The 27,580-nt window shown below is 39.4% G+C and overlaps 1 protein-coding gene across 1 annotated transcript in view; it reads right to left on the reverse strand.

The window, feature by feature from the left end:
- Positions 1–1,032: 1,032 nt before the first annotated feature.
- LOC128233744 (low-density lipoprotein receptor-related protein 1-like) overlaps positions 1,033–27,580 on the reverse strand; it is a 43,084-nt gene continuing 16,536 nt past the window's right edge. Inside the window, exons 12-28 of the mRNA XM_052947568.1 lie at positions 27,196–27,330; positions 26,443–26,554; positions 24,335–24,506; positions 23,942–24,055; positions 23,059–23,207; positions 22,718–22,808; positions 22,261–22,447; positions 21,823–21,935; positions 21,024–21,210; positions 20,505–20,605; positions 20,183–20,299; positions 19,364–19,540; positions 3,648–3,733; positions 2,968–3,121; positions 2,255–2,351; positions 1,686–1,810; positions 1,033–1,389 (exon numbers count right to left, since the gene is read on the reverse strand). Coding sequence (XP_052803528.1) covers positions 1,154–1,389; positions 1,686–1,810; positions 2,255–2,351; positions 2,968–3,121; positions 3,648–3,733; positions 19,364–19,540; positions 20,183–20,299; positions 20,505–20,605; positions 21,024–21,210; positions 21,823–21,935; positions 22,261–22,447; positions 22,718–22,808; positions 23,059–23,207; positions 23,942–24,055; positions 24,335–24,506; positions 26,443–26,554; positions 27,196–27,330 — 2,353 coding nt within the window. The 3' untranslated portion in view covers positions 1,033–1,153. The remainder of the gene's footprint in view (positions 1,390–1,685; positions 1,811–2,254; positions 2,352–2,967; positions 3,122–3,647; positions 3,734–19,363; positions 19,541–20,182; positions 20,300–20,504; positions 20,606–21,023; positions 21,211–21,822; positions 21,936–22,260; positions 22,448–22,717; positions 22,809–23,058; positions 23,208–23,941; positions 24,056–24,334; positions 24,507–26,442; positions 26,555–27,195; positions 27,331–27,580) is intronic.

Below are 27,580 nucleotides of genomic sequence, written 5' to 3' on the forward strand. Positions count from 1 at the left end.
GCCATAATGTGTACCCGTTTGCTTATGACATATATGTTCCACATGTTTAGTTTGAGAATCGAGACATACATGTACATGACATAACAAATGTCGAAATAATTTAAAAGTATCCATGAACGCTCATTATTGTGTCTTGTACGAGTCGTAGGTCAAATATGGGTTATGTCGAGTAAAAAAAAAAATTGTCAACTCTAGACAATATTTCCATTCAATGTAATATAACAACATCCAGCAACTATAGGCAAAGATCGATTATGGATCTTTTTGGAACACTGGGTCCTAAATAAGAAGGAAAAAACATTTTCTCCTAAGAGGCAACATTTTACACTCACTTTCAACATCTTAAAAGTCATTAAAAATCACTAAATAATGGCTTAATTGCGGTCGCAGTACATAGTACCACAGTACCGCAACAATATATTAACACAATTAGGGTAATGGCGGCCATATTGGATTTTGGCGGCCATATTGGATGAATCCAAAGTGGGTCCTGAGCTTTTTTAAATCATATTCACATTTTCTGCATGTATACAAAGTTTCAAGATTTTAACCCAATGTGCACAATTTTCTCACAATATGACTGGACTATATAGGCAAAGTTCGATTATGGATCTAAATAAGAAGGAAAAAACATTTTCACGTAAGAGGCAACATTTTACACTGATTGGCCAGCGTGTCTACCGTTCTGATATCTGGGTCAAACTCTGAGGATTAAGATTAATTATTCTAAAAAACCTTCACGTATGCTACAGCACAGGGCTCTCATTACCCTCTTCTTTGCGGATTTCGACCAATGACCACAAGCGTTTTTCTCCGTATTCATTAAAGGAATTAATTGTGGGGTTGATGTCATTATAGGGGTATGAACGCAATTGGGCTTGTCAAAGTGTGTGGAGTCCGAAGATGTTGCGTTCATCGGATGATAACCGCAATTGCTGAAAGGCAGTTCATTTAAGGAATGGAAGTTGAGGTGTAAATATTATGTGTTGGACGAAAAATGAAACTCCCTATTAAGATAAAGATACAGTGTTTATTAATAAACTGTTTATGTATTTTAAAACATGCAATCGTCACTTGATTCAACTAGAACATTAACAATATTGAAGGTTTACATGTCATTATTACATTTAGCCGAATAAGTTGAAGGCCTCATTTAGATGAATGGTGAACACGAGTTAATGACGTCATTGACGTAATCCTCCACTTGAAAATTGCCCCACGCGACAATGACGACACCTGGAGCGGCCTCGCCGTATGAAGGGAATCCCGCCTGGCCGACCACCACCGGAACCAGTTGTTTCTCCTCCAGCGGAACCATCAGCCTACTGAAGCCGCCGCCGCCTCCACTTCCACCATGACGGCCGCCGGCACCACCTCCGAACATGCCGGCTTTAAAGTAGCGTAAGTAGCAGTTAAAAATTGTATAACAAATATTAGAAATGTGTTTCTGAGAAACTTCCATACTATTTTAGTAGAACTTATTGATTTGCTTGAATGATTCTGAAATTCTACAAGTTTGAAGACATGCCATAAGGTTCCGTGTAGCCGAAACGTTACGCTGCTTACTGCAGACAATCAAAGTATGGATATTATTGAACTTGGTGTTCAAACAAAGCCGTTTCTAAACATATTTCTATCCAAAGCGACAAATACTGTGTAAATGACAATTTTAAATAACTCCCCACCAAAGGACATGGTGCTCTCTACTCCTCCCGGGCCGGCCAGTCTCTCCCTCGTGACGTCACTGGCAGTGCACTCGTACGAGTAGGCGCCCGACCCAGTAAACGGCTCCAGGGAGATGGAACGTGGACTTCAGATAAAACATATTTCACATGTATACCTTATATATCTAATATAGCTACAGGCAATTAAATGTTGATAACATAATTAAGAATACAATCTTATATGTTCAGCCAATGAATTTGCATTTACAATATAGACAATCATCAAGTACTAGACTTTATCATTAAGAACTTTTGCGGATATTTAAAGGTCCACCTACTATCATTCATCCGATATGTACACTTCCTGCGTCATTGACGATGCGTCAGCTAATGAGGTTATATTCTATTTCTAAGTTCGCTACGCTCACTCGGCAAATTCTTAATCATTAGGTTTTACTTAATGTCATCTAAATTCTACTTATTACAATTAATAGACGTTACTTTAAACCCATTTTGCATCCGACAAAAATCAGAGACAGACAATACGAGTATGATAATTAAGTAATAAAATAATACGCATGCATGCATACCCCGGCTGTGCCTGGCCTGCGGTTCCACCAACCCCACAGCTGCCCGTATAGTCGCTACCGTCCCCACCATTAGCGTGACCAAACCCGCCACGACCACCTGTTCATAATTCATTAAGTTGTTAGGACGTAGAAGTTCATATTATACCATAAAATTATATTATATTTATCTATATATTGTATGAACAATCTCAATTTTTGTATACAAATATATCTTGCCGTTGCGAAATCCCCAAAATACATATTTATTTCTCATAGTTTAAGTAAACAATCAAAATCACATTGAATTGAAATGCTTGATTCCCTAATATGTGAAAAATACAACACAACAGCTCCCAATTGTTTAAAATTGGATATTTTAGGAATTCAATTAGGAAAATATTGACCAATCGATAACCAATTTGATGCAACAGGCTGCAGTTGTCTTAAAGGCCTTCTATAAGTGAACCCCCCCCCCCCCCCACCCCCAAACTGTGATCTTAATCTACTTGCATTAGGTCCTCTTGTCATATTTCTGATCTGAGTATCATGCTGTGCAGTTTAGGAAGTTTTATTATAGAAATGGACCCTAAATGTCCCTGAGCCAATAAACGGAAACACAGGAAATTGGCCCCTAATGTGACACCAATGCAATTAGCAGGAGATGCACAGCAGGGGATTATCATGCTAAACATTCCTTAAACTAGGCCTTTAAGTTTGCCATTCGGCATATTCACCGTGAGTTGCACTTCCGCCTTTCCCACCGTATGCGTGCAGGTACCCGCCAAAACTACTGTTTCCGCCATCACCCGCTTTTCCCGTCACGTTCATGACGCGATGATTAGTGACGTCATATCCGCCACCGCCTCCACCGATTAACAACACCTCCACCTAACAAAGGAAAAGCTTGTACTTTTCACAATTGATAATAGTGGCTTTGTTTATGATAGTAGCAATGGTCACATCAACACATTTAATAGGGAAAAAAATGGAATAAAAAATGCGCATTAATCTGATCTGTTTGCATTAAACCTCTCTTGAAAATAATCGATTCATGGGACACCCTACATCGATGACACTATTTTTTTATTTTATTTTTTTTCAGTTTTTCAGCATGATATTAAATGACAGTGAATGAAAATGTCCAAGAATTATGCACAGGTCTTTCTCTACAAGTAGATTATCATCCAATAGTAAGCCAGCCCCACTTCCTCAACATGGTTCGACTTTTATTAAGTTGAATACTAGATACAAGAATGAAGTTGTAAGCCATTCTCGGCAAATTGCTGTAAACGTCCACGCTGAGTAATTGTTTGAAGAACGTCAAATAGATAATGAATTCCATTATAAACAAATATATTACTTTACGTACATTTTTAGGTATGCTGGATTTTATTTGAGGGAAAGAGGATGTTACCTTTGTTGTTTCCGGGTAGACGAAATACGTCCCCGTATCCCTGTATACCTTGTACCCGGTCTGCTTCGTTCCGCAAAAGGTGTAATCTGGCAAAGCAGAAATGATAATAATAATAATAATAATAATAATAATAATAATAATAATAATAATAATAATAATAACTATAACAGTTTAAAAGACATTAATATAAGATTGGACATGTTTTTAATGCCGTCTGCTTGGGGCGCCCAATATGTAACGAAGGTCAAATTTAAAGGTCTCATTGACCACAACCAAATTAAATCACAGTCATTATTTCCGCAGGAATCAGTGATTTCTCTTATTGTATTTATATCTATGTGCGTGAAGTTAGCACCGTAGCACCGTATCACCATATCACCGCGGGGATGCGGTGCTAGCACCGTATCACCATCAAAATCAATACAATAAGAGCATTAATCTCGAGGAAACATGTAAGGCTCGTTCTCGCAGAAACGAGCAAGGGGACCATAGGGACCTATGTCACTGTGTAGCCGAGACCTGGCCCTAGGTGATGGCACATGTGAATACCCTAGGATTTTAGGCAGGCTATGCGGGATAGGGACATGAACTCGATCCCCCATGCCAACTTGGCCCATATTCAGACACTGTTATGGTGCGGATGCCTTAAAAACGAGCAAGGGGACCAATGGCACTGTATCCAAGGGTTACCTGGCGGTGTGATACATTCGGGGAAACTGTTAATACTACGAGGATTTTAGTCTGGCCCCGTCCTTAGCCCAACATTGTGCGTATATGGGCAATATAAGCCCCACTGACCCCTACCATACATGTAAGGCTCGTTCTCGCAGAAACGAGCAAGGGGACCATAGGGACCTATGTCACTGTGTAGCCGAGACCTGGCCCTAGGTGATGGCACATGTGAATACCCTAGGATTTTAGGCAGGCTATGCGGGATAGGGACATGAACTCGATCCCCCATGCCAACATTGGCCCATATTCAGACACTGTTATGGTGCGGATGCCTTAAAAACGAGCAAGGGGGGACCAATGGCACTGTATCCAAGGGTTACCTGGCGGTGTGATACATTCGGGGAAACTGTTAATACTACGAGGATTTTAGTCTGGCCCCGTCCTTAGCCCAACATTGTGCGTATATGGGCAATATAAGCCCCACTGACCCCTACCATACATGTAAGGCTCGATCTCGCAGAAACGAGCAAGGGGACCATAGGGACCTATGTCACTGTGTAGCCGAGACCTGGCCCTAGGTGATGGCACATGTGAATACCCTAGGATTTTAGGCAGGCTATGCGGGATAGGGACATGAACTCGATCCCCCATGCCAACTTGGCCCATATTCAGACACTGTTATGGTGCGGATGCCTTAAAAACGAGCAAGGGGACCAATGGCACTGTATCCAAGGGTTACCTGGCGGTGTTATACATTCGGGGAAACTGTTAATACTACGAGGATTTTAGTCTGGCCCCGTCCTTAGCCCAACATTGTGCGTATATGGGCAATATAAGCCCTACTGACCCCTACCATACATGTAAGGCTCGTTCTCGCAGAAACGAGCAAGGGGACCATAGGGACCTATGTCACTGTGTAGCCGAGACCTGGCCCTAGGTGATGGCACATGTGAATACCCTAGGATGTTAGGCAGGCTATGCGGGATAGGGACATGAACTCGATCCCCCATGCCAACTTGGCCCATATTCAGACACTGTTATGGTGCGGATGCCTTAAAAACGAGCAAGGGGGGACCAATGGCACTGTATCCAAGGGTTACCTGGCGGTGTGATACATTCGGGGAAACTGTTAATACTACGAGGATTTTAGTCTGGCCCCGTCCTTAGCCCAACATTGTGCGTATATGGGCAATATAAGCCCCACTGACCCCTACCATACATGTAAGGCTCGTTCTCGCAGAAACGAGCAAGGGGACCATAGGGACCTATGTCACTGTGTAGCCGAGACCTGGCCCTAGGTGATGGCACATGTGAATACCCTAGGATTTTAGGCAGGCTATGCGGGATAGGGACATGAACTCGATCCCCCATGCCAACTTGGCCCATATTCAGACACTGTTATGGTGCGGATGCCTTAAAAACGAGCAAGGGGGGACCAATGGCACTGTATCCAAGGGTTACCTGGCGGTGTGATACATTCGGGGAAACTGTTAATACTACGAGGATTTTAGTCTGGCCCCGTCCTTAGCCCAACATTGTGCGTATATGGGCAATATAAGCCCCACTGACCCCTACCATACATGTAAGGCTCGATCTCGCAGAAACGAGCAAGGGGACCATAGGGACCTATGTCACTGTGTAGCCGAGACCTGGCCCTAGGTGATGGCACATGTGAATACCCTAGGATTTTAGGCAGGCTATGCGGGATAGGGACATGAACTCGATCCCCCATGCCAACTTGGCCCATATTCAGACACTGTTATGGTGCGGATGCCTTAAAAACGAGCAAGGGGACCAATGGCACTGTATCCAAGGGTTACCTGGCGGTGTTATACATTCGGGGAAACTGTTAATACTACGAGGATTTTAGTCTGGCCCCGTCCTTAGCCCAACATTGTGCGTATATGGGCAATATAAGCCCCACTGACCCCTACCATACATGTAAGGCTCGTTCTCGCAGAAACGAGCAAGGGGACCATAGGGACCTATGTCACTGTGTAGCCGAGACCTGGCCCTAGGTGATGGCACATGTGAATACCCTAGGATTTTAGGCAGGCTATGCGGGATAGGGACAAACTGACCCAAAAATTTTACCTAGTGGACATAACGATAAGTGTAGGGATGAACTAGGCCACGAGGCCTACTTTATGATCAATTTATTTCGCTGGAGCTGTTGTACTGAATAGCCGAAAATAGAGCTCGAAAATTGAACTTTGCTGCTGCAAACGCCATTTTTGGGACGGACTGACCCGATTATTCGACTAAGAGGTCCTTAACAGAAAGTTTAATGATAACTAGGTTCAGGGCCTATAATGTGAACTATAGATAATAATAATACTCTTTCATGGCTCATGTTCTAGGCATTGATGCGTTTGCTTAAAATTATCATGGCTTTTGCCACTATGCTAGAGTGGTCGGCATTTGGAATTTCTTCAACCTCAAATATACCATTGTATTCGGAAAAGTCTGGTTCGAGCACATTAACATGTGAGCATTGCCTTATGCCTCAATATGCTGTGATGGCTCATGTTCGAGGCATTCACGAGTTTATGTTCAATTAACATGAATATTGCCAGAGTGGTAGGAATTTGGAATCACTTCAACCTCACATAGGCCATTGATCTGGGGAATCTCTTGTCTGAGCATAATGAACGAACACATGAATATACTTCGCTAAGGTGTTTGAGCACACAACATGAAAATCCCGTTTCAATAGAAAAAAAACGTTATTTTGGTAAATGAAATGTAAATTATTGAGAACACTGCGTTGGAGATTGATTAACACCGGGTTGCAGACATCAGGTTTAAAGCTGCCCTCTCACAGATTTACCGTTTTTCCAATTTTTTTATTTTTTTTTTGTCTTGGAATTGGAAAATATTGCGTAAATATCTGCTTACCAGTGAAGACTGCTGACAAAAAATCAGATCGCAGATCTTCATATTTCCATTCCGAATTTAATGTTTTATGGCTTAAACCGTTACTAACGGTTTAAGAAAAATGCATAAAAAATAAATTTTGGGACGGAAATATATAAAGCTGCGATCTGATCTTTAGTCAGCAGTCTTTTACCATTGGTTTGCAGATATTTACGCAAAAATATTCTCGTTCCAAGACAAAAAAAGGTGTCAAAACGTTCAATCTGTGAGATTACAGCTTTAAAGCTTAGCTTCAGATTTGAAATGTAGGGTGTTTCTAGCACAGTTTCGAATTTAAATTGGCCCTATATAAGAAACAGTCGTAACATAGTACCTGTAACAAAAACAATAGCTTTATATTTTTTAGAGACATATATTGCCGAAATTTACCTTCAATGCCTTATAGAAAGAAATTTGGGATCCCCGATTCGCATCTTACGATGAACAATCGAATGATGACTAAACGATTGACTGCTACCGAACATCCGTATTCACGGAGGGTACACAGGGGTAACATTTTGGATGGTATAAGAGGTGCAGGAGAGAAAACAGTGATTACTTACAGGGGAAAAGAGGGCTTTTCGTTTAGCAGTGTTGTTGAGTATCCAATATGTTTACTTTTAGATAAAGATAAGTAGCATTATCATTATGTTTAGGTCTATAAACGTATGCTACATATATACAATATATTTCTTGAATGAATTATATTTAAAAATATGGTAACATTTTGTAAACTTATGAATGTGTTAGTATCCTTTCCTGAACGTGGCCATTTGAAGCGGTAATTTATCAAAGCCTGTCATTAATAAGCATACATCAAGTATATAAATATGCATTTATCACAAATCAGCATTGCTCTCCGGGATACGACATTATGTAACGGCAAACATCTTCACCGTATTCCGGGATAGTTCCAAGCCTCTGTCATGTGTATGTATTACAAAATGCACAGTTTTAGAATTATTTTAGCCGCGCATTTGTTTAGGTGTTAACATATTTTCAGCTAACATGGAAGACGTCACATTCCCAATGTGACGCCATAAAATTAATGTTTTATGTCCATATAAATAAACAAATATTACACCAAAGTGCACAGTTCAAGACTGAATTTAGACATAGCGATATTATAGCGTAAGAACCCTCAAATCTCCTTATTTATTTATGCCCCATATTCTATGCTTCAAGGGGAAGACGGATCAAGACTTAGTTGTGATCCCTAGGAAATATCAAATCGTGGACCGCCCCTTACTGCAATAGCGAATCTTATTAGGGTACCCTAGGCCTCAACCCCCTTTTGGCTTTATAAGTTTAACAACATATTTTGGGATTCCATGAAAGACGGTGCACACCCAAAGGTGTTATGTCAATGTTATGATCGATATGACAGTGTATTTATGTTAATTATACAGCAGAGTCCACAGTTTCGGGCTTCACACACTTTGCCAAGCCCAATTGCGTTCATACCCCGATAATGACATCAACCCAGCAATTCATTTCTTAAGTAAATACTAAAGTCCACTGTTGTTTACGGCCATCACACAATAAGGTGTAGACATCGTAATAACCCTAAATACAAATAAAAGCTGGACCTTTTTATTTATTTAATTGCCTATGACAGGCACATTTATATACACACATTAAACACGCATTAAGAACCAAATGTATTTCCCTATCTCGAATAGCCTTTCGAAAAAGTTATTCACATAAGGCCTCACCAAGAGCCAGGTCTCAGTTACACTGTGATATTGGTCGATATGGTACCCTTGTTCGTTGTAAGGATTCCGCAACATAAACGGTATGTATGTGGGTCAGGTAGGTGTTGGGAGCTTATTTCATGTCCCTATCCCGCATTATCACCCTACAATCCTAAGTGATTCACATATGCCATAAACTTAAACCAGTCTCGGCTATACAGTGGCAATGGTCCCTATGGTTCGCTTGCTTGTTTTAAGGTTATCGCACCATAACAGTTGTATATTGGATATTAGGTATTGGGAGTCTTATCATGTCCTATCCTGCATAACTTGCCTAAAATCCTAGGTTATTCAAATATATGCCATCATTTAGTGCAAGGTCTCGGCTGAACAGTGACATATGTCCATATTGTCGCAGTGCACGTTTTAATGTTTCCACACAATAATAAACAATAACGCTGCAAGAATATCGGGTAAATTACTAATATGCATAATGGGCATATTTTATGTCCCTATCCCGCATAGCATAGGATATTTTCATGTTTCAACACCGAGTATGGCCAGGTCTCGGCTAAACGGTGACATAGGTCGCTATGGTCTCCTTTCTCGTTTAAAGGTTTCCACACCATAACATGTTAGTAATGCCAGGTAGGCATTGGAAGTACTTTTCATGTCCCTATCTATCTATAAGTTGCCTAGGTTGATCCATATACCATCACTTCAAGCCAAATATTGGCTACAAAGTGCCATAGGTTACTACTCATTGTAATGTTATCGCACCATAAAAGTTTTATATTGGCTAAATAGTACTTGGGATTCCTTTAAATGCCCCTTTCCCGCAAAATCTGCCTTAAATCCTACTAATTCACATATGGAATCATCTGGGGTAAAGTCTCGGCTACACAGTGACTAAGGTCGCTATGATCTCTTTGATTGTTGAAAGGTTTTCGCACCATAACAATGCCAGAATATAAATAACTAAATATCCATTAGGAGCAAATTTCATGTCCCTATCCCGCATAGCCTGCATAAATTCCTATGATATTCATATGTTCACTCACCGTGTATGGCCAGGTCGCGATTTGGGACGCTATGGTATATGTGTTCGTGTTCATGTTTTCGCTGTTTGCTATTAATGCAATGAAGGCATTTGGAGCTTATTTCATGCCCCTTTCCCTCGAAGCCTGCCTAAAATTCTTGGTAATTCATGGATGTTATCACTTAAAGCGAGGTCTGGGCTACAAAGTGCCATAGGTCCCTTCGTGCGCTTGCTCGTGTTAAGGGTTTCGCACCGTTTTAGTTGTTTATTGTGTAAATAGGAATTGGGAGTCATGTTCATTTCCCTATCCCACATAACCTGCCTATATAATCACATAAACCATCATCTGGGAAAGGTCAAGTCTACTTAGTAACGTAAGTCACTATGTCCCCTTACTCGTTTTAAGGTTTCCGCGCAATGCCAGATTATGAGGGAAATAGACATTGGTAGCCTTTCCATGTCCCTTTCCTGCATAGCCTGCCTAGGACTAGGTCTTAGCTACACGCTGACATAGGTCGTTATGGTCCACTTGCTCGTTGTAATGTTTCCGCACCATAAATGAATATGTGGCAAATAGGCATTGGGAGCATTTTCCATGTCTCTATCTCGCATAGCATGCCTACAATACGAGGTTATTCATATAAAGTATCACATAGAACAAGATCTCGTCTATAAGGTGACATAGGTTGCTATGGTCCCGTTTGTCGTTTTAAGGTTTCTGAACCATAACATGTAACGAATATGTGTCAAATAGACATTGGGAGCCTTTTCCATGTCCCCATCACACATAGCCTAACTAAAATCCTGTTATATCACCTAAGACTAGGTTTCGGCTAAAAGATGACATAGGTCGCTTTGGTCCCGTTTCTCGTTTGTTTTAAGTTTTCTGCACCATAATATGTAATGAATATAGGTCAAAAGCCATTGGGAGCATTTTCCTAGTCCCCAACTCGCATAGCATGCCTAATATCCTAGGTTATTCATATGCACTATGTCCTAGGACTTGGTCTCGACTACATTATGGTATAGGTCGATATGGTACCCTTGATCGTTTTAATTTTTCCGCGCCATTACCAGTTAATGACTATGCCGCAAATAGGAATATGGAGCCTTTTCCATGTCCCTATCACCCATAGTCTGCCTAAAATCATAGGTTACTCATATGTTCTATCACCTACGACTAGGTCTCGTCTATGAGGTGAAATAGGTCGATATGGTCCCGTTTCTCGTTTTCAGGTTTCTGCATCATAGCATATAATGAATATGAGTCAAATAGACATTGGGAGCCTTTTCCGCGTCACCATACCACATAGCCGGCCTAAAATCCTAGGTTATTCATATCTAAGATTAGGTTTCTGCTAAACAATGACATAGGTCGCTTTGGTCCCGTTTCTTGTTTTAAGTTTTCTGCATCATAACATGTAATGAATATGAAGCAAATGAGCATTGGGACCCTTTTTCCATATCCCCATCTCGCATAGCCTGCCTAAAATCCTAGGTAATTTAAATGAATTATCACCTAGGACTAGGTCTAAGATACACGCTGACATAGGTCGGTATGGTCTCTTTGTCTGTTTCAAGGTTTCTGCACCATAACCTTTAATGAGTATGAGGTAAAATAGGCATTGTGAGCCTTTTCCATGTCCCAAACTCGCATAGCCTGCCTAAAATCCTGTGTAAATCATATGCACCAACATATAGGATTAGGTCTAAGCAACGAGCTGACATCAGTCGCTGTGGTCCCCTGGCTCGTTTTAAGGTTTCTGCATCATAACCTTTAATGAATATGAGGTAAAAATAGGCATTGGGAGACTTTTCCATGTCTCTATCTCGCACAATCTGCCTAAAATCCTAGGTAATTCATAAATACTATCACCTAGGACTAGGTCTAAGATACAAGCTGACATAGGTCGCTATGGTCCCCTTGCTCGTTTTAAAGTTTCTGCACCATAACATGTAATGAATATTAGACAAATTGAAAATGGGAGCCTTTTCCATGTCCCTATCTTGCATAGCCTGCCTAAAATCCTAGGTAATTAATATATACTATCACCTAGGACTAGGACTACGCAACGAACTGTCATAGGGCGCTATGGTCCACTTGATCGTTTTAAGGTTTTTTCACCATAACATTTAATAAATATGAGGCAAATAGGCATAAGGGGCCATTTTCCATGTCCCTATATCGCATAGCCTGCTTTAAATTATAGGTAATTCATATGTACTATCACCTAGGATTAGGTCTAATCAACAAGCTGACAAAGGTCGCTTTGGTCCCCTAGCTCGTTTGAGGTTTTTGCACAATAACATTTAATGAATTTGGCATTGAGAGCATTGACCATGTCCCTATCACGCATAGCCTGCCGAAAATCTTACGTTATTCATATGTACTATCACCTAGGACTCGGTCTCTGCTACATGGTGACATAGGTCGCTATTGTCCCCTTGCTTGTTTTAAGGTTTCTGCACCAAAACATGTATAGAATATGAATCAAATATACATTGGGAGCCTTTTCCACGTTCCTATCTCGCATAGCATACCTAAAATCCTAGGTTATTCATATGTACTATCACCTAGGACTAGGTCTTGGCTACATGATGACAAAGGGCGATATGATCCCCATGCTCTTTTAAGGTTTCCGCACCATAACATGCAATGAATATGAGACAAATAGGCGTTGGGAGCATTTTCCATGTCCCTATCTCGCATAGTCTGCCTTAAATCTTAAATATTCATATGTACTATCACCTAGGACGAGGTTTAAGATACACGCTGACATAGGTCGGTATGGTCTCCTTGCTCGTTTGAAGGTTTTTGCACCATATTATTTAATGAATATGAGGTAAAAATAGGCATCGTGAGCCTTTATCATGTCCTTATCTCGCACACCCTGCCTAAAATCCTAGGTAGTTCATATGTACTTTCACCTAGGATAAGGTTTATACACGCTGATATAGGTCGCTGTGGTCCCCTTGCTGGTTTTAAGGTTTCTGCACCATAACATGTAATGAATATGAGGCAAATAGGGATTGGGACCCTTTTCTGCCTAAAATCTTAAATATTCATATGTACTATCACCTAGGACTAGGTTTAAGATACACGCTGACATAGGTCGGTATGGTCTCCTTGCTCGTTTGTAGGTTTTTGCACCATAACATTTAATGAATATGAGGTAAAAATAGGCATCGTGAGCCTTTATCATGTCCTTATCTCGCACACCCTGCCTAAAATCCTAGGTAGTTCATATGTACTTTCACCTAGGATAAGGTCTATACACGCTGATATAGGTCGCTGTGGTTCCCTTGCTGGTTTTAAGTTTTCCGCACCATAACATGTAATGAATATGAGGCAAATAGGGATTGGGATCCTTTTCTGCCTAAAATCTTAAATATTCATAATTATGTACTATCACCTAGGACTAGGTTTAAGATACACGCTGACATAGGTCGGTATGGTCTCCTTGCTCGTTTGAAGGTTTTTGCACCATAACATTTAATTAATATGAGGTAAAAATAGGCATCGTGAGCCTTTATCATGTCCTTATCTCGCACACCCTGCCTAAAATCCTAGGTAGTTCATATGTACTTTCACCTAGGATAAGGTCTATACACGCTGATATAGGTCGCTGTGGTCCCCTTGCTGGTTTTAAGGTTTCTGCACCATAACATGTAATGAATATGAGGCAAATAGGGATTGGGACCCTTTTCCTTGTCCCTATCTCGTATTGCCTGCCTTAAATCCTAGGTAATTCATATGTACTATCACCTAGGACTAGGTCTCGGCTACACGCTGACATAGTTCGCTATGGCCCCCTTGCTTGTTTTAAGGTTAATGCATCATAACATGTAATAATATGAGGCAAATAGGGATTTGGAGCCTTTTCCATGTCCCTATCTCGCATAGCCTGCCTAAAATCCTGGTAATACATATATACTATCACATAAGACTAGGTTTATTCCACGAGCTGACATAGGTCGCTATTGTCCCTTTGCACGTTTTAAGGTTTCTGCACCGTAACATTTAATAAATATGAGTTAAAAATAGGCATTTGGGGCCTTTTCCATATCACTTTCTCGCACAATCTGCCTTAAATCCTAGGTAATTCATATGTACTATCACCTAGGACTAGGTTTAAGCAACGACCTGCCATAGATCGCTATGGTGCCTTTGCTCGTTTTAAGGTTTTTGCACCATAACATGTAATGAATATGAGGGAAATAGGCATTGGGAGTCTTTTCCATGTCCCTATCACCCATAGTCTACCTAAAATCCTAGGTAATTAATATGTACTATCACCTAGGTCTTTGTCTAAGCTACACGCCGACATAGGGCGGTATGGTCCCCTTGCTCGTTTGAAGGTTTTTGCACAATAACATGTAATGAATATTAGGACAATGGACGTTGAGAGCATTATCCATGTCCCTATCTCGCATAGACTGCCTAAAATCTAGATAATTCATATGTACTATCATCTAGTACTAGGTCTGTCCTACATGGTGACATAGGTCGCTTTGGTCACCTTGCTCGTTATAAGGTTTCCGCACCAAAACATGTATATAATATGAATCAAACATGCATTGGGAGCCTTTTCCATGTCCCGATCTTGCATAGCATGCCTAAAATCCTAGGTTATTCATATGTACTATTACCTAGGACTATGTCTCGGCTGCATGATGACAAAGGTCGATATGGTCCCGATGCTCGTTTTAAGGTTTCCGCACCATAACATGTAATGAATATTACACAATTATACATTGGGAGCCTTTTCCATGTCCCTATCTCGCGTAGCCTGCCAAAAATCTTAGGTTATACATATGTACTATCACCTAGGACTAGGTCTGAGAAACAAGCTGACATAGGTCGGTATGGTCTCCTTGCTCGTTTAAAGGTTTCTGCACCGTAACATTTAGTGAATATGAGGTAAAAATAGGCACAGCGAGCCTTTTCCATGTCCATATCTCGCATAGCCTGCCTTAAATCCTAGGTGATTCATATGTACTATCACATAGGACTAGGTCTAAGCTACATCTTGACATAGGTCACTTTGGTCCCCTTAATTGTTTTAAGGTTTTTGCACAATAACATGTAATAAATGTGAGGCAAATTGGCATTGGCAGCATTTTTCATGTCCCTATATCGCATAGCCTGCCTAAAATCCTAGGTTATTCATATGTACTATCATCTAGGACTAGGTTCAAGCAACGAGCTGACAAAGGTCGCTATGGTCCCCTTGTTTTTTTATGGGTTCTACACCATAACATTTAATAAATATGAGGTAAAAATAGGCATTTGGAGCCTTTTCCATGTCACTTTCTAGTACAATCTGCCTAAAATCCTAGGTAATCCATATGTACTATCACCTAGGACTAGGTCTAAGCAACAAACTGTCATAGGTCTCTATGGTCCCCTTGCTCGTTTTAAGTTTTATTCACCATAACATGTAATGAAAATAAGGCAAATAGGTATAGGAGGCCATTTTTCATGTCCCTATCTCGCATAGACTGCCTAATATCCTAGGTAATTTGTATGTACTATGATCTAGGACTAGGTTCAAGCAACGAGCTGACATAGGTCGCTATGGTCCCCGTGCTCGTTTTAAGGTTTCTGCACCATAACATTTAATAAATAAGAGGTAAATATAGGCATTTGGAGTCTTTTCCATGTCTTTATCTCGCACAATCTGCCTAAAATCCTTGATAATTCATATGTACTATCACCTAGGACTAGGTCCAAGCAACGAACTTACATAGGTCGCTATGGTCCCCTTACTACTGTTAAGGTTTCTTCACCATAACATTTAATGAATATGAGGTAAAAATAGGTTTTTGGTGTCTTTTCCATGTCTCTATCTCGCACAATCTGCGCTATGGTCCCTTGCTCGTTTTAAGGTTTCTGAACCATAACGTGTAATGAATATGAGGCAAATAGGAATGTGGACCCTTTTCCAAGTCCCTATCTCGTATAGCCTGCCTAAATTCCTAGGTTATTCATATGTACTATCACCTAGGACTAGGTCTAAGATACACGCTGACATAGGGCGCTATGGTCCCCTTGCTTGTTTAAAGGTTAATGCAACATAACATGTAATGCATATGAGACAAATAGGGATTGGGATCCTTTTCCATGTTCCTATATCGCATAGCATGCCCAAAATCCTAGGTAATTCATATGTACCATCACCTAGGGCTAGGTCTAAGCAACGAGTTGACATAGGTCGCTATGGTTCCCTTAATTATTTGCGCCAGAACATGTAATAAATGTGAGGCAAATTGGCATTTGGAACATTTTTCATGTCCCTATCTCGCATAGCCTACCTAATATACTAGGTAATTTGTATGTACTATGATCTAGGACTAGGTTCAAGCAACGAACTGACATAGGTCGCAATGGTCCCCGTGCTCGTTTTAAGGTTTCTGCACCATAACATTTAATGAATAAGATGTAATTATAGGCATTCAGAGTCTTTTCCATGTCCCTATCTCGCACAATCTGCCTAAAATCCTAGGTAATTTATACATACTATCACCTAGGACTAGGTCTAAGCTACACGTTGACATAAACCGCTATGGTCCCCTTGCTCGTTTTAAGGTTTTTGAACCATAACATGTAATGAATATGAGGCAAATAGGTATAAGGGGCCTTTTCCATGTCCCTATATCGCATAGCCTGCCTAAAACCCTAGATAATTCATATGTACTATCACCTAGGACTAGGTCTAAGCAACGAGCTGACATAGGTCGCTTTGGTCCCCTTGCTTGTTAAAGGTTTTTGCAACATAACATGTAATGAATATGAGGTAAAAATAGGCATTTTGAGTCTTTCCCATGTCCCTATCACGCACAATCTGCCTAAAATCCTAGATAATTCATATGTACTATCACCTAAGACTAGGTCTAAGCTACACGCTGACATAGATCGCTGTGGTCCCCTTGCTCGTTTTAAGGATTCTGAACCATAACGTGTAATGAATATGAGTCAAATAGGCATGTAGAGCATTTTCCATGTCCCTATCTCGTATAGCCTGCCTAAAATCCTTGGTTATTTATATGTACTATCACCTAGGAATAGGTCTAAGCTACACGCTGACATAGGTCGCTGTGGTCCCCTTGCTCGTTTTAAGGTTTCTGCACCATAACATGTAATGAATATGAGGCAAAAAGGGATTGGGAGCCGTTTCCATGTCCCTATCTCGTATAGCCTGCCTAAAATCCTAGGTAATTCATATGAACTATCACCTAGGACTAGGTCTAAGCCACACGCTGACATAGTTCGCTATTGTCCCCTTGCTCGTTTTAAGGTTAATGCACCATAACATGTAATAATAAGAGGCAAATAGGTATTGGGAGCCTTTTTCATGTCCCTAAATCGCATAGCCTGCCAAAAACCCTAGGTAATTCATATGTACTATCACCTAGGACTTGGTCTAAGCAACGAGCTGACAAAGGTTGCTATGGTGACGTATGGTCCCCTTAATTATTTTAAGGTTTCTGCACCGTACCATGTAAAAAATGTGAGGCAAATTGGCATTGGGGGCATTTTTTATGTCCCTATCTCACATAGCCTGCCTAAAATCCTATATAATTCATATGTACTATCATCTAGGACTAGGTTCAAGCAACGAGCTGACATAGGTCGATATGGTCCCCTTGCTCGTTCTTAGGTTTCTGCACCATAACATTTAATGAATATGAGGTAAAAATAGGCATTTGAAGCCTTTTCCATGTCACTTCCTGTCACAATCTGCCTAAAATCCTAGGTAATTCATATGTACTATCACCTAGGAATGGGTCTAAGCAACGAACTGGCATAGGTCGCTATGGTCCCCTTGCTCGTTTTAAGGTTTCTTCACCATAACATGTAATGAAAATGAGGCAAATAGGCATAAAGGGCCTTTCCCATGTGCCTATATTGCATAGCCTGCCTAAAATCCTAGATAATTCATATGTACTATCACCTAGAAAAAGATCTAAGCAACGAGCTGACATAGGTCGCTTTGGTCCCCTTGCTTGTTTCAAGGTGTTTGCACAATAACATGTAATGAATATGAGGGAAATAGCCATTGGGAGACTTTTCCATGCCCCTATCACTCATAGCCTACCTAAAATCCTAGGTAATTCATATGTACTATCACCTAGGACTAGGTCTAAGATTCACACTGATATAGTGCGCTATGGTCCCCTTGCTTTGTTTGAAGGTTTTTGCACCATAACATGTAATGGATATGAGGAAAATATACATTGGGAGCCTTTTCTAAGTCCCTATCTCGCATAGCCTGCATAAAATCCTAGGTTAGTCATATGTACTTTCACCTAGGACTAGGTCTCTGCTACATGGTGACATAGGTCGCTTTGGTCCCGTTTCTCGTTTTATGGTTTTTGCACCATAACATGTCATTTATAAGAGGCAAATACGCATTGGGAGCCTTTTCCATGTACGTATCTCGCATAGCCTGCTTAAAATCCTAGGTTATTCATATGTTCTATGAACTAGGACTAGGTCTCGGCTACATGGTGACATATGTCGATATGGTCCCCTTGCTTGTTTTAAAGTGTCCGTGCCATAACCAGTTAATGAATATGCGGCAAATAGACATTGGGGGTCTATTGTATGTTCCTCTACCGCAAAGCCTGTCTAAAATCCTAGGTTATTCACAAATACAATTACCTAGGCCTAGTCCTCGGCTACACGATGACATAGGTCGTTATGGTCTCCATGCTCATTTTGAGGTTTCCGCACCATAGTTATACCATTTTATGCGATAAATAGTCATTTGGAACCTATGTCATCTCCTTATTCCGCCTATTCAGCCTGAAATCCTAGGAAATTAACATGTTCTATCACCCATGGCCATGTTTTGGCTACACGGTGACATTGATCGCTATGGTCCCATCGCTGATTTTAAGGTTTCCCCTGTATATGAGTTACTGACTATGTGGTTAATTGAGTAACACAAAAAATAACACGCATACTTTACTTTTAATTATAAACCAACGTTTCGGCGTGTTTTTTTACTGACTATGTGGCAAATAGCCATTATGTGCCTATATTCAAATACGGCATTGCCGGCCTAAAATCCTAGGTTATTCACATGCAACTTTTACCTATGGTTAGGTCTTGCCCCACAGTGTTATAGGTGCATTATCCAGGAATAAGAGACTCTAAATACTACTAGTATACTGATCTGACAATATATGGAGATACGGTGCTAGCACCGCATCACCGCGGTGATATGGTGATACGGTGCTACGGTGCTAACTTCACGCACATTTTATATCTATTGATTTGATTGTTCTTATTTTATTTATATGTATTGATTAAATAAAAAAAAATGATAACACTCCTAATTTCCTATGAATCAATCCAAATTTCAAGTTGAAAATTAAAATCAGTATACCGAGTATACACTTTGGAATTCGTGACCATTCACCGTCACGACATGTGATGACGTCATTGGTCATCATGTGATGCGCGGGGTAGCATTCCACGTGACTTGTGAATCCATTTGGAACCACGTGACCATGTGAATTTCCAACTACGTCACCATTCTCGATCGTAGGAATTCTGCAATGGCCTGGAATTACATAATATTATAGGGAAAAGTTGCAATCAGTTAGATGTTTAAAATGACACTTTTAGTCTGCATCAATACATACACATGTATAACAAACATAATTTCTGTGTGATAAACTTTTAACTATATACTTAATAATACATTAACGGAAAATATTAATTACTGATATTAACAATATTTTACCTGTGTATTTAATAGCCGAAAACTTCGAAATATTAAATGATTGGTGAGTGCTAAAACATTAAGTGCGATCTACTATCGTCTCATAAGGTAGAAGTACGGTGTTTTCTGCACCTTTCTTTCAAATTAAACGCGGTATCGTTCAAAAGAACCATTATATTCGACATTTATTCGTTCTTTTTGGTATAGTAATGCAATTGTATTAATATTAATTGTGGTAAATGTTGTTTGAGAGTAAGAGTGCATCTTAAATGCATGCTATTCAAGGGGTATGTCTGTCAACTTTGTTTCACAATGTGGCCTGTGTCTATTAAGTAGTTTAGCTTATCAAGGCGTTTTGGTTAATTTTAACTTGTGAATGGAAAAAATGCAAACCAATTAAATAAACATGCATATGTTTAATAAAAACTTCATGTTTATTACGAGCGACTGAATTAGAAACTCGATTGGGATTTGTCTTACCAGCGTCCGTGTCGAGGGCGTGTCCGAGGGTGTCCATTGTAACGCGTTCCTCACAGATCGGACCCGACGGCGTCCGCAGACAAATCCCCTGACATGACAGCCGCGAACATGGATTGTCTGGAAAAATTTTTTAGAGCTTATTCGAAAACAATTTTCAGCAAGTTATAAAGTGACATTATGTTGAATGAAAACTCAAAATGAGAAAATTCTTGCTACAATAAGGTACATCGAAATGGTAACATTTTATATCAAAATAGCTTTCTGAATATAAAATTGTTAAATTTCAATGGGGACAAAGTCTTAATTTTTAATAAGCATTTACCGTACATTCTGGCGACATTGTTGGCAAATATGTCAGCTGGCTGGAATAACTGTCGCGCAGGGCCAACATCAATGATAGTTCCTGGACTAGATATCCGAGCCCTGTAAAGTGATCGAATAAATTACATGTTATCCTATTTCTGCCCACATCCTCGCGAACGTTTGCTTTTTCGGCCCGGCATTTAGCTTTTCAGTCACATTTTTGGACAGGCATGTAGCGAGTTTTCGTATTTTTGCCACGCCATGTGACGAGTTTTCGCATTTTCGCCACGCCATATGACGAGTTTTCGCATTATCGTCCCGCCATATGACGAGTTTTCGCATTTTAGCTCCATAATGTAGCGAGTTTTCGCATTGTCGCTCGCCAATTTGCGAGTTTGCGCATCAAGTACCAATATTACCCTTTTTTTACGAAGCCAAACATAGCATTCAAATATTTATTTTACTATTTTCGGTCATGAAATAACAACGAACATAAAAACCATGTATATACATGTATTAAGTTTCTGAACGTGAATACCTCTGAATTCCTCGATTCGTGCTGTTTGTCCAGTAAATGAAATGAGAATCTACGGTAAAGCTTGTTACGAGTCCCGTCAACGTCATCAGAACTGTGACGTTTTCCCCGTCGACGTCACTTTGTAACACTTCCGTGACTGCTTCGTTGTAGGGATATTCAGCCTCCGTTAGGTTCAGGAAATAAACGTCTGCAAGAATGATGATGGTATGAATAGAGGCTTAAAGTTTAAAAAACCCGATTATAAATACATTTGAAACCGCTAGCTCGATATCCCAGTGACCGGCCAAAATACTTCGAGCCTAGCAATTATCGAGCCAAGCGGGGATGCTTATATAGATTCACAGGCGCTAGTCACATAATAAAATATTTTACAAAATCGGCCTATATATGTATTTTTAGATATATTTTATTATAGTATATAGCCGTTTAGAACATTAAAAAAAGTGTGTGTCAAGTACCTGTGTATAGATTGAAAAAAAATATCGGTCTTTTACATAAAGTTCGAGCCAACGAGGATATCGAGCCAAGCGATATCGAGCCAACGAGTTTCGACTGTTCTAGGAAACGTTAATGTTATTAAGTAATTAAGGTAAGAAATCCATCATAAGGATGCAAAGATGTGTTAGTGCATTTAAGATATAAACATTGAGATTATTGCTACATGCTTTTTTTATTTATAATGATAAACCCATAAACACATTACTATTACGATATACTTATATAAAGGGATATGATAAATCAATATGATTCCTACAGAGAAAGTGTATGACAAAAACATGTACAGTGATATTGTACTTACATTCCCCGGCTTTTGTGACGCCGTGTGAAGTGACTCCGCGGACGATGCAGCGAGGGTCGGATCCATTACTGTCCATCCGCCAGATGTCACCTTGCTCTGTGAAGTACACGTGTCTGTAATTGGAAACGCGATGCAATTACATGGGATATATGTAAAAGACGCTGGAAACTTAGCAGATGCCGAGATGGTTGATCATGTTTTGTCACGGTTTGTCATAACATTTCCGTGGGCGATACATATATATATAAGTGGGCGGTACATACATATTTGTTGGCGATCTTGACCATACATCACAAGTTCGTGAATGGTGCAAAATACTCATTCACCAAGTTATGACGTAGAGAAGCGTGAAAAATTAAAATTGTAAATTAATCTTATCTAGATAACATATTCCGTCGTTTCATACGTGATGCAAATAAGACTTTAGGATAAACAAACCCGTTTTCCGAATCCAGCCCCAATCCCCGCGGGTCGTGTAGGCTCTTGTCTAGTATAGTCAGTCCTCGACCTGTGTCAACGTGGTACACGTGCAGCCCACCGATTGTGAACCGGTGCACGTTGTCGCGGGCACGTGTAACGTAATATAGCCCACGTGACCCCGGATCTAATTCCAAATCAGTAACGTCTGGAAATATCAAATGGTATTTTTAATAATGTGATCAACGGGGAGGGGCCAATAAATAATAACACAATCTGGATACAAGTATAAAAAAACATACTTTTAAGGGGTGTGGGGGTGCTTATAAAATATGTATGTGTGTCTATACTTAACGCGCAACGGTTCCTTGATTATTAAGCTTCATGTCGATTATTGTATTATCATACACATTTTCATATAGTAGTATTTCAAGTGTTGAACTTTCATTTATTTGAAAATCAATGGTTTTTGGCATACATGTGTCTGGATCATGGACGATGATCTCTTGTTGACTCCCGTCAAGCCGGGACCGTGATATGGTTGACCCTTCCAGGTCTGACCAGTAAACCTGAAGATTAAAGATAAATTTTCCACTGACATCGGCAAAACAATTCAATATGTTTTTTTAAAGAAAAGTGTCAAGTAACTATTCAAATGTCTTTGTTCATAAACATGTTTACTGGTAATGTCCCCCGTATTGTTTGCCATTTAATAGTCAGCAAAACCCTTTCGAGAACACACAAAGCACCTTGACATTAAATAGCGTTCAAAATAAAAGCTAAATATTTAACAACAACTTCAAAGCTGATAAACCATACCATCTGTTCAACAGGGTCGTACGTGAGGGCGAACGGCTGTTGCACTCCCTGCACAGGAATGCGAACGTACGTCATTTGAACGGCGTTGATCTGGAACAACGCTCCGTTACGCTGGTCTACCAACATCAGAAATGGAACGTATGGCTGCGCTAGCGGGAAGAAATAATGAGGGATAGAGTATCTGTTAGTTTTCTAAATGTTTGATATCTTAATGAGCTCGTCTGCAAAAAACAACAAGATTACTGGATGTGTGTCCAGTGATGTAAATGTTAAACTCGATTTAAAATAAGTTGCAATGAGGTAACCATTTCATGATTTGAGATTAATTATTTAATTGTTATTTGTGAAAAGTGCATTTTGTGTATGAAGCATTATCTCTCATTCCCCTTCCGAATTGGTTTTCGGCTATGAGTATCATCTACGTTCGTACAGTACTGTCAGTGCTTTGATTTTTGTATAAATCGTGAATGCTTTAACAAAAAAGCAACGTATCATACTATTTAAGATATCATGTGTTACAAAAGAAAAATGTCAATAGGTGTCCTTTATATTCGTCCACAATATACATGTATACTTTTATATTGTAGTTTTCTTAAAGTTAATATTGACCTGCACTTAAAAACTCCTCAACACATTGAGGTCAGGGGTGGTATTCAATATCAAACTTAAGTGAAACTTATGGTCATATATCATTGACATCATTTACTGTATTGGTCAGTTATTAATAGCAATGTAATCCGATAAGCTACATCGCTCTAAGCTTCAATTAAGATCAACATTGAAGAGCATCACACGCTTACACGTTAGCTGAACATAAAGCTGAAAGTCTGAATCATTAATTTATGTATTTAAATGGAAACAGAACAGAACTGCGAAGACTTACAAATGTTACAATGGGTCCCATCTCGAACATATCCAAGGCTGCAGGCACATGTGGGCTTTACCGGGGCGGATAGGCACAACTGGTCACATCGGTCCTTAGACATTTCGCACACACCTGGATAATAAAACAACCACTGTGTACTAGTATTCTTTGCTCGATAAAATACGAATACATATGCTGTTGAAAGTTCATTCTCATAAATAGGCTTTAACGGACTGTTATGACAAATCTGGTCGCATCGGCCCGAAGACATCTCGTTCCCCTCTGAATGATATAAAGTTATAAAATAAGGCACTTTTTGCTTGGAAGTGAAAGGTTGCGGTATCAGATGCTTGTCTTAACATTTTATTGTACATAGAGAACGCATAGTTTAGAATTCACAAGTTCACCTACTCCTTCTGTTCGGCTGCGCACTAACATGGTGATATGTGACGTCATACCAGTAGCCATAGCGATAGCCCGAATACCTGCTGCCCATGAACTGGAATTGACGCCCGTCCTGTCCCCGGTCAAACACGTGCACCCCACCAGACTGGAAGTGGGAGTCCGTCACCACCACATAGTCCTGCAGCGTTAAATTTAGACTGGTTTGAAAGTATTTTGTTGTGATATAATACACGAAATGTGTAAACTTGAGTATTCCATATATACAACACATGAGCACCACAACATGATCATTGGCACCACAGCATTCACAAAATCGAGCCTTGTTTCACTTTGTTCAAGTAAACAGCATTGTAAACGTGATCGTTTCAAATCCTTACTTCTTGGAATCTTAACGGATAAACTTGTTATCTGCTGTAGTTCGTATAGGATTTAAGCGTACTGATTAAGCTGTACTTGTTTATATTTAAATATGTAATCACATCACCAAACAGTTCAAGTTTAAAAGTTAACATCGATGTTGATAATCATGTTGTTAACTTTAACAAAGCTCTGAACAATCGGTCCCATGCATAGCAAATAAGATTTTTAATAAAATTTATAACTAGACAACCCTTTGGCAATGAAAAGCTACATTTATGTAAAAAAGTGCAAAACCTTAAGATACGATGATACTTTTGTGAAAATCCCGATATTTACGATGTCAACATTAAGCTCTAGCAGCTTATGCAAGTTCAGATTTTGAGTTGTGTTCAAAGCTTTTAAATTAAAAAATAACACTTAGTCGATCCAATGTGGATCTAAATTTCCGGATGTTTACCTCCAAATATATTAACTACGAAACCATAATCACTGTTTACGTTCGTTTTCCTCTCATTAGCACCATATACAATGGTAGAAGCGTTGGAGCATTTTTCATGTTTTAAATGCACAGGAAAATGTTTTGGCTCCAATGATTGTCCGCCATGATTTATTATATCTTTGGTTACAAATAAACTAATAATTTCTTGAACTTATTTTCTATGTTTCTTAAGTATATATGCAGTTTCTGTTTTTTGACGTAATTTCGCTTAAAATACATATATTTTTTAATTTTCTCTTCAGTACTACCAAAACCCCGTGACTCGTCACAGATGTTAAAACCTAAAGTGTCACTCTTATTCAAAATCAATACATGTATACACAAACATCAATTTAGACTGATAAACCTCTAACTACTCACTAAATAATGCATTTATGGAAAATATTAATTACTGATAACAAGATTGTAACCGTGTATTTAATAGCAGAAAGCACAAAAATATTAAATGATTGGTAAATGCTAAAAGATTTACTGTGGTCTACTATAGTCTCATAAGGTAGAAATGCCGTGTTTAATGCTCATTTACTTCAAAATAAACTCGGTATCCTTTATAGGAACCATTGTTTACAACATTTATTCATCCTTTTTGGAATATTAAAACAATGTTAGTTATTGTGGTAAATCTTATCTGGGAGTAAAAATGCATCTTTAAAATATTTAAAACAATCAAAGTACTGAACGTGCGGTGGGGTGGAGATTTTAATGATGGTTACCGGTGTAGAAAAAAATGGCAAGTGAATGTAATTACCGGTAGAAAGGCATTATAGTATTCCTCTACATAGCAAGTGAATATAAATAAGCATGATGGAATGTAGTAGTGAAAACATAGATTATATTAAGTATCTTCCATGGCCGAGAGTGTATAAAATGTTCATCCCAACCCGAGCGTAGGTTTTTTGCGGAAACGAGGTTTACAAAAGTGTCCGCAGAAGACTATACGCGACGGTCTTAAATGAGCGGCCATAGTAGATGCGAACCTTAGTAAAACAAAATAGAATTAAAAAAAAATGTGCTTGAACTATTTTGTGCGTAATGAAAAAAGAAGATCCATTCGTGTACATTTTATCTTTGCCCGTGTGCAAGATAAGAATTTCAAGCATGGCCAAATATTTGGTTACTTTTCTGGGGTGGGAGAAAAACTATACTGTGTACGTTGTGATGGCAGTCAAGACACTGGGGCACAGTTAAAGATAAGCCCGTCAGAAATGTGGACAGCTATCTTATAGTGGCTTACCTATATTGGAGGGGTACATACGTGGAATAAAGCTATGCCAGTAAAGGCCCGGGGACGACGGGCGTACACTGTTGTGAAGTTAGAACCGTCCAGTTCGCTTGTGTACACACGGACACTGTCACAAAGGTATAATCTGCAAAGTACCAAAACACGTCATTTTCCTCATTAATATGATTTCAAAGAATGTATATAAAGGCTTTTAGTATAATAATGTCATTCATATATTCGTACTTCTTTGTACAAACAAGTATTACGGGTGTATTCAATTACCAATTTATATATACATTAAGTTTTAGGGTAGATTCTAAATGTTTTATTGCATTGTAAAAATCATTACCCAATAAACTGAAAACACAGTTAGCTCTAATATTTAGAAATGTGTCTTTAAATAAAGTTAACAAAATATGTTGTTTCATATTATTTATTTTATTTTACTTAGAGAGTTTGTATTGGCGGTATCTTGGCAGAAAAATGGATACATGTGAACATATTCAAGGGCCATAACTGTGTTAAAATTGGCGAATTAAAAAACAACATAAACAAATAAATACAGTCGAATCCCGTTGGCTAGAACTACCAGATGCCGGCGAAAATACATTGAGCCTAAAAAAATCGAACCAAGCTGGAATGCTAATAGAAAAAGTAAGAAAAGATTTAAAGAAATCGGTCCTTTACATCCAGTTTGAGCCAACGAGGAATACGAGCCAAGCGAGTTCGAGCCAACGGGGTTCGACTGTAATTATTTTCTACTTTGTTATTCTACCTAGAACATACACATTGAATTTGTAGTCTACTGCAATACCCAGGATGTGATATCCCGGGGATGAGATAGCAGACTTTTCAGATCCGTCCAGGTAGGATCTGTAAACAGCCGCGCTATTAAGCTCGCTCCAAAATAACATCCGGTATCTGAAAACAAACAATAAAAAGACACATGAAATTAAAGATGATATTAAACTTGTGTTTGAAAATAAGAAAACAGCACATGAAAGTATAGCTCATGCGCTATTCTCTAAACTAATATTGCCAACAAGTACATTTCTACTCACCGTCTTACTAGTATTCGGTCCTTTTTGTGCCGAAATTCGGCCGATTCCCCTTCTTAAAATCTATATTTTTTCCCTACCCAGGGAAAGAAATCCCCTTATCATTTATTTTT

The sequence above is a fragment of the Mya arenaria genome, chromosome 5, assembly GCF_026914265.1.
Source record: "Mya arenaria isolate MELC-2E11 chromosome 5, ASM2691426v1".
Lineage (NCBI taxonomy): Eukaryota > Metazoa > Mollusca > Bivalvia > Myida > Myidae > Mya > Mya arenaria.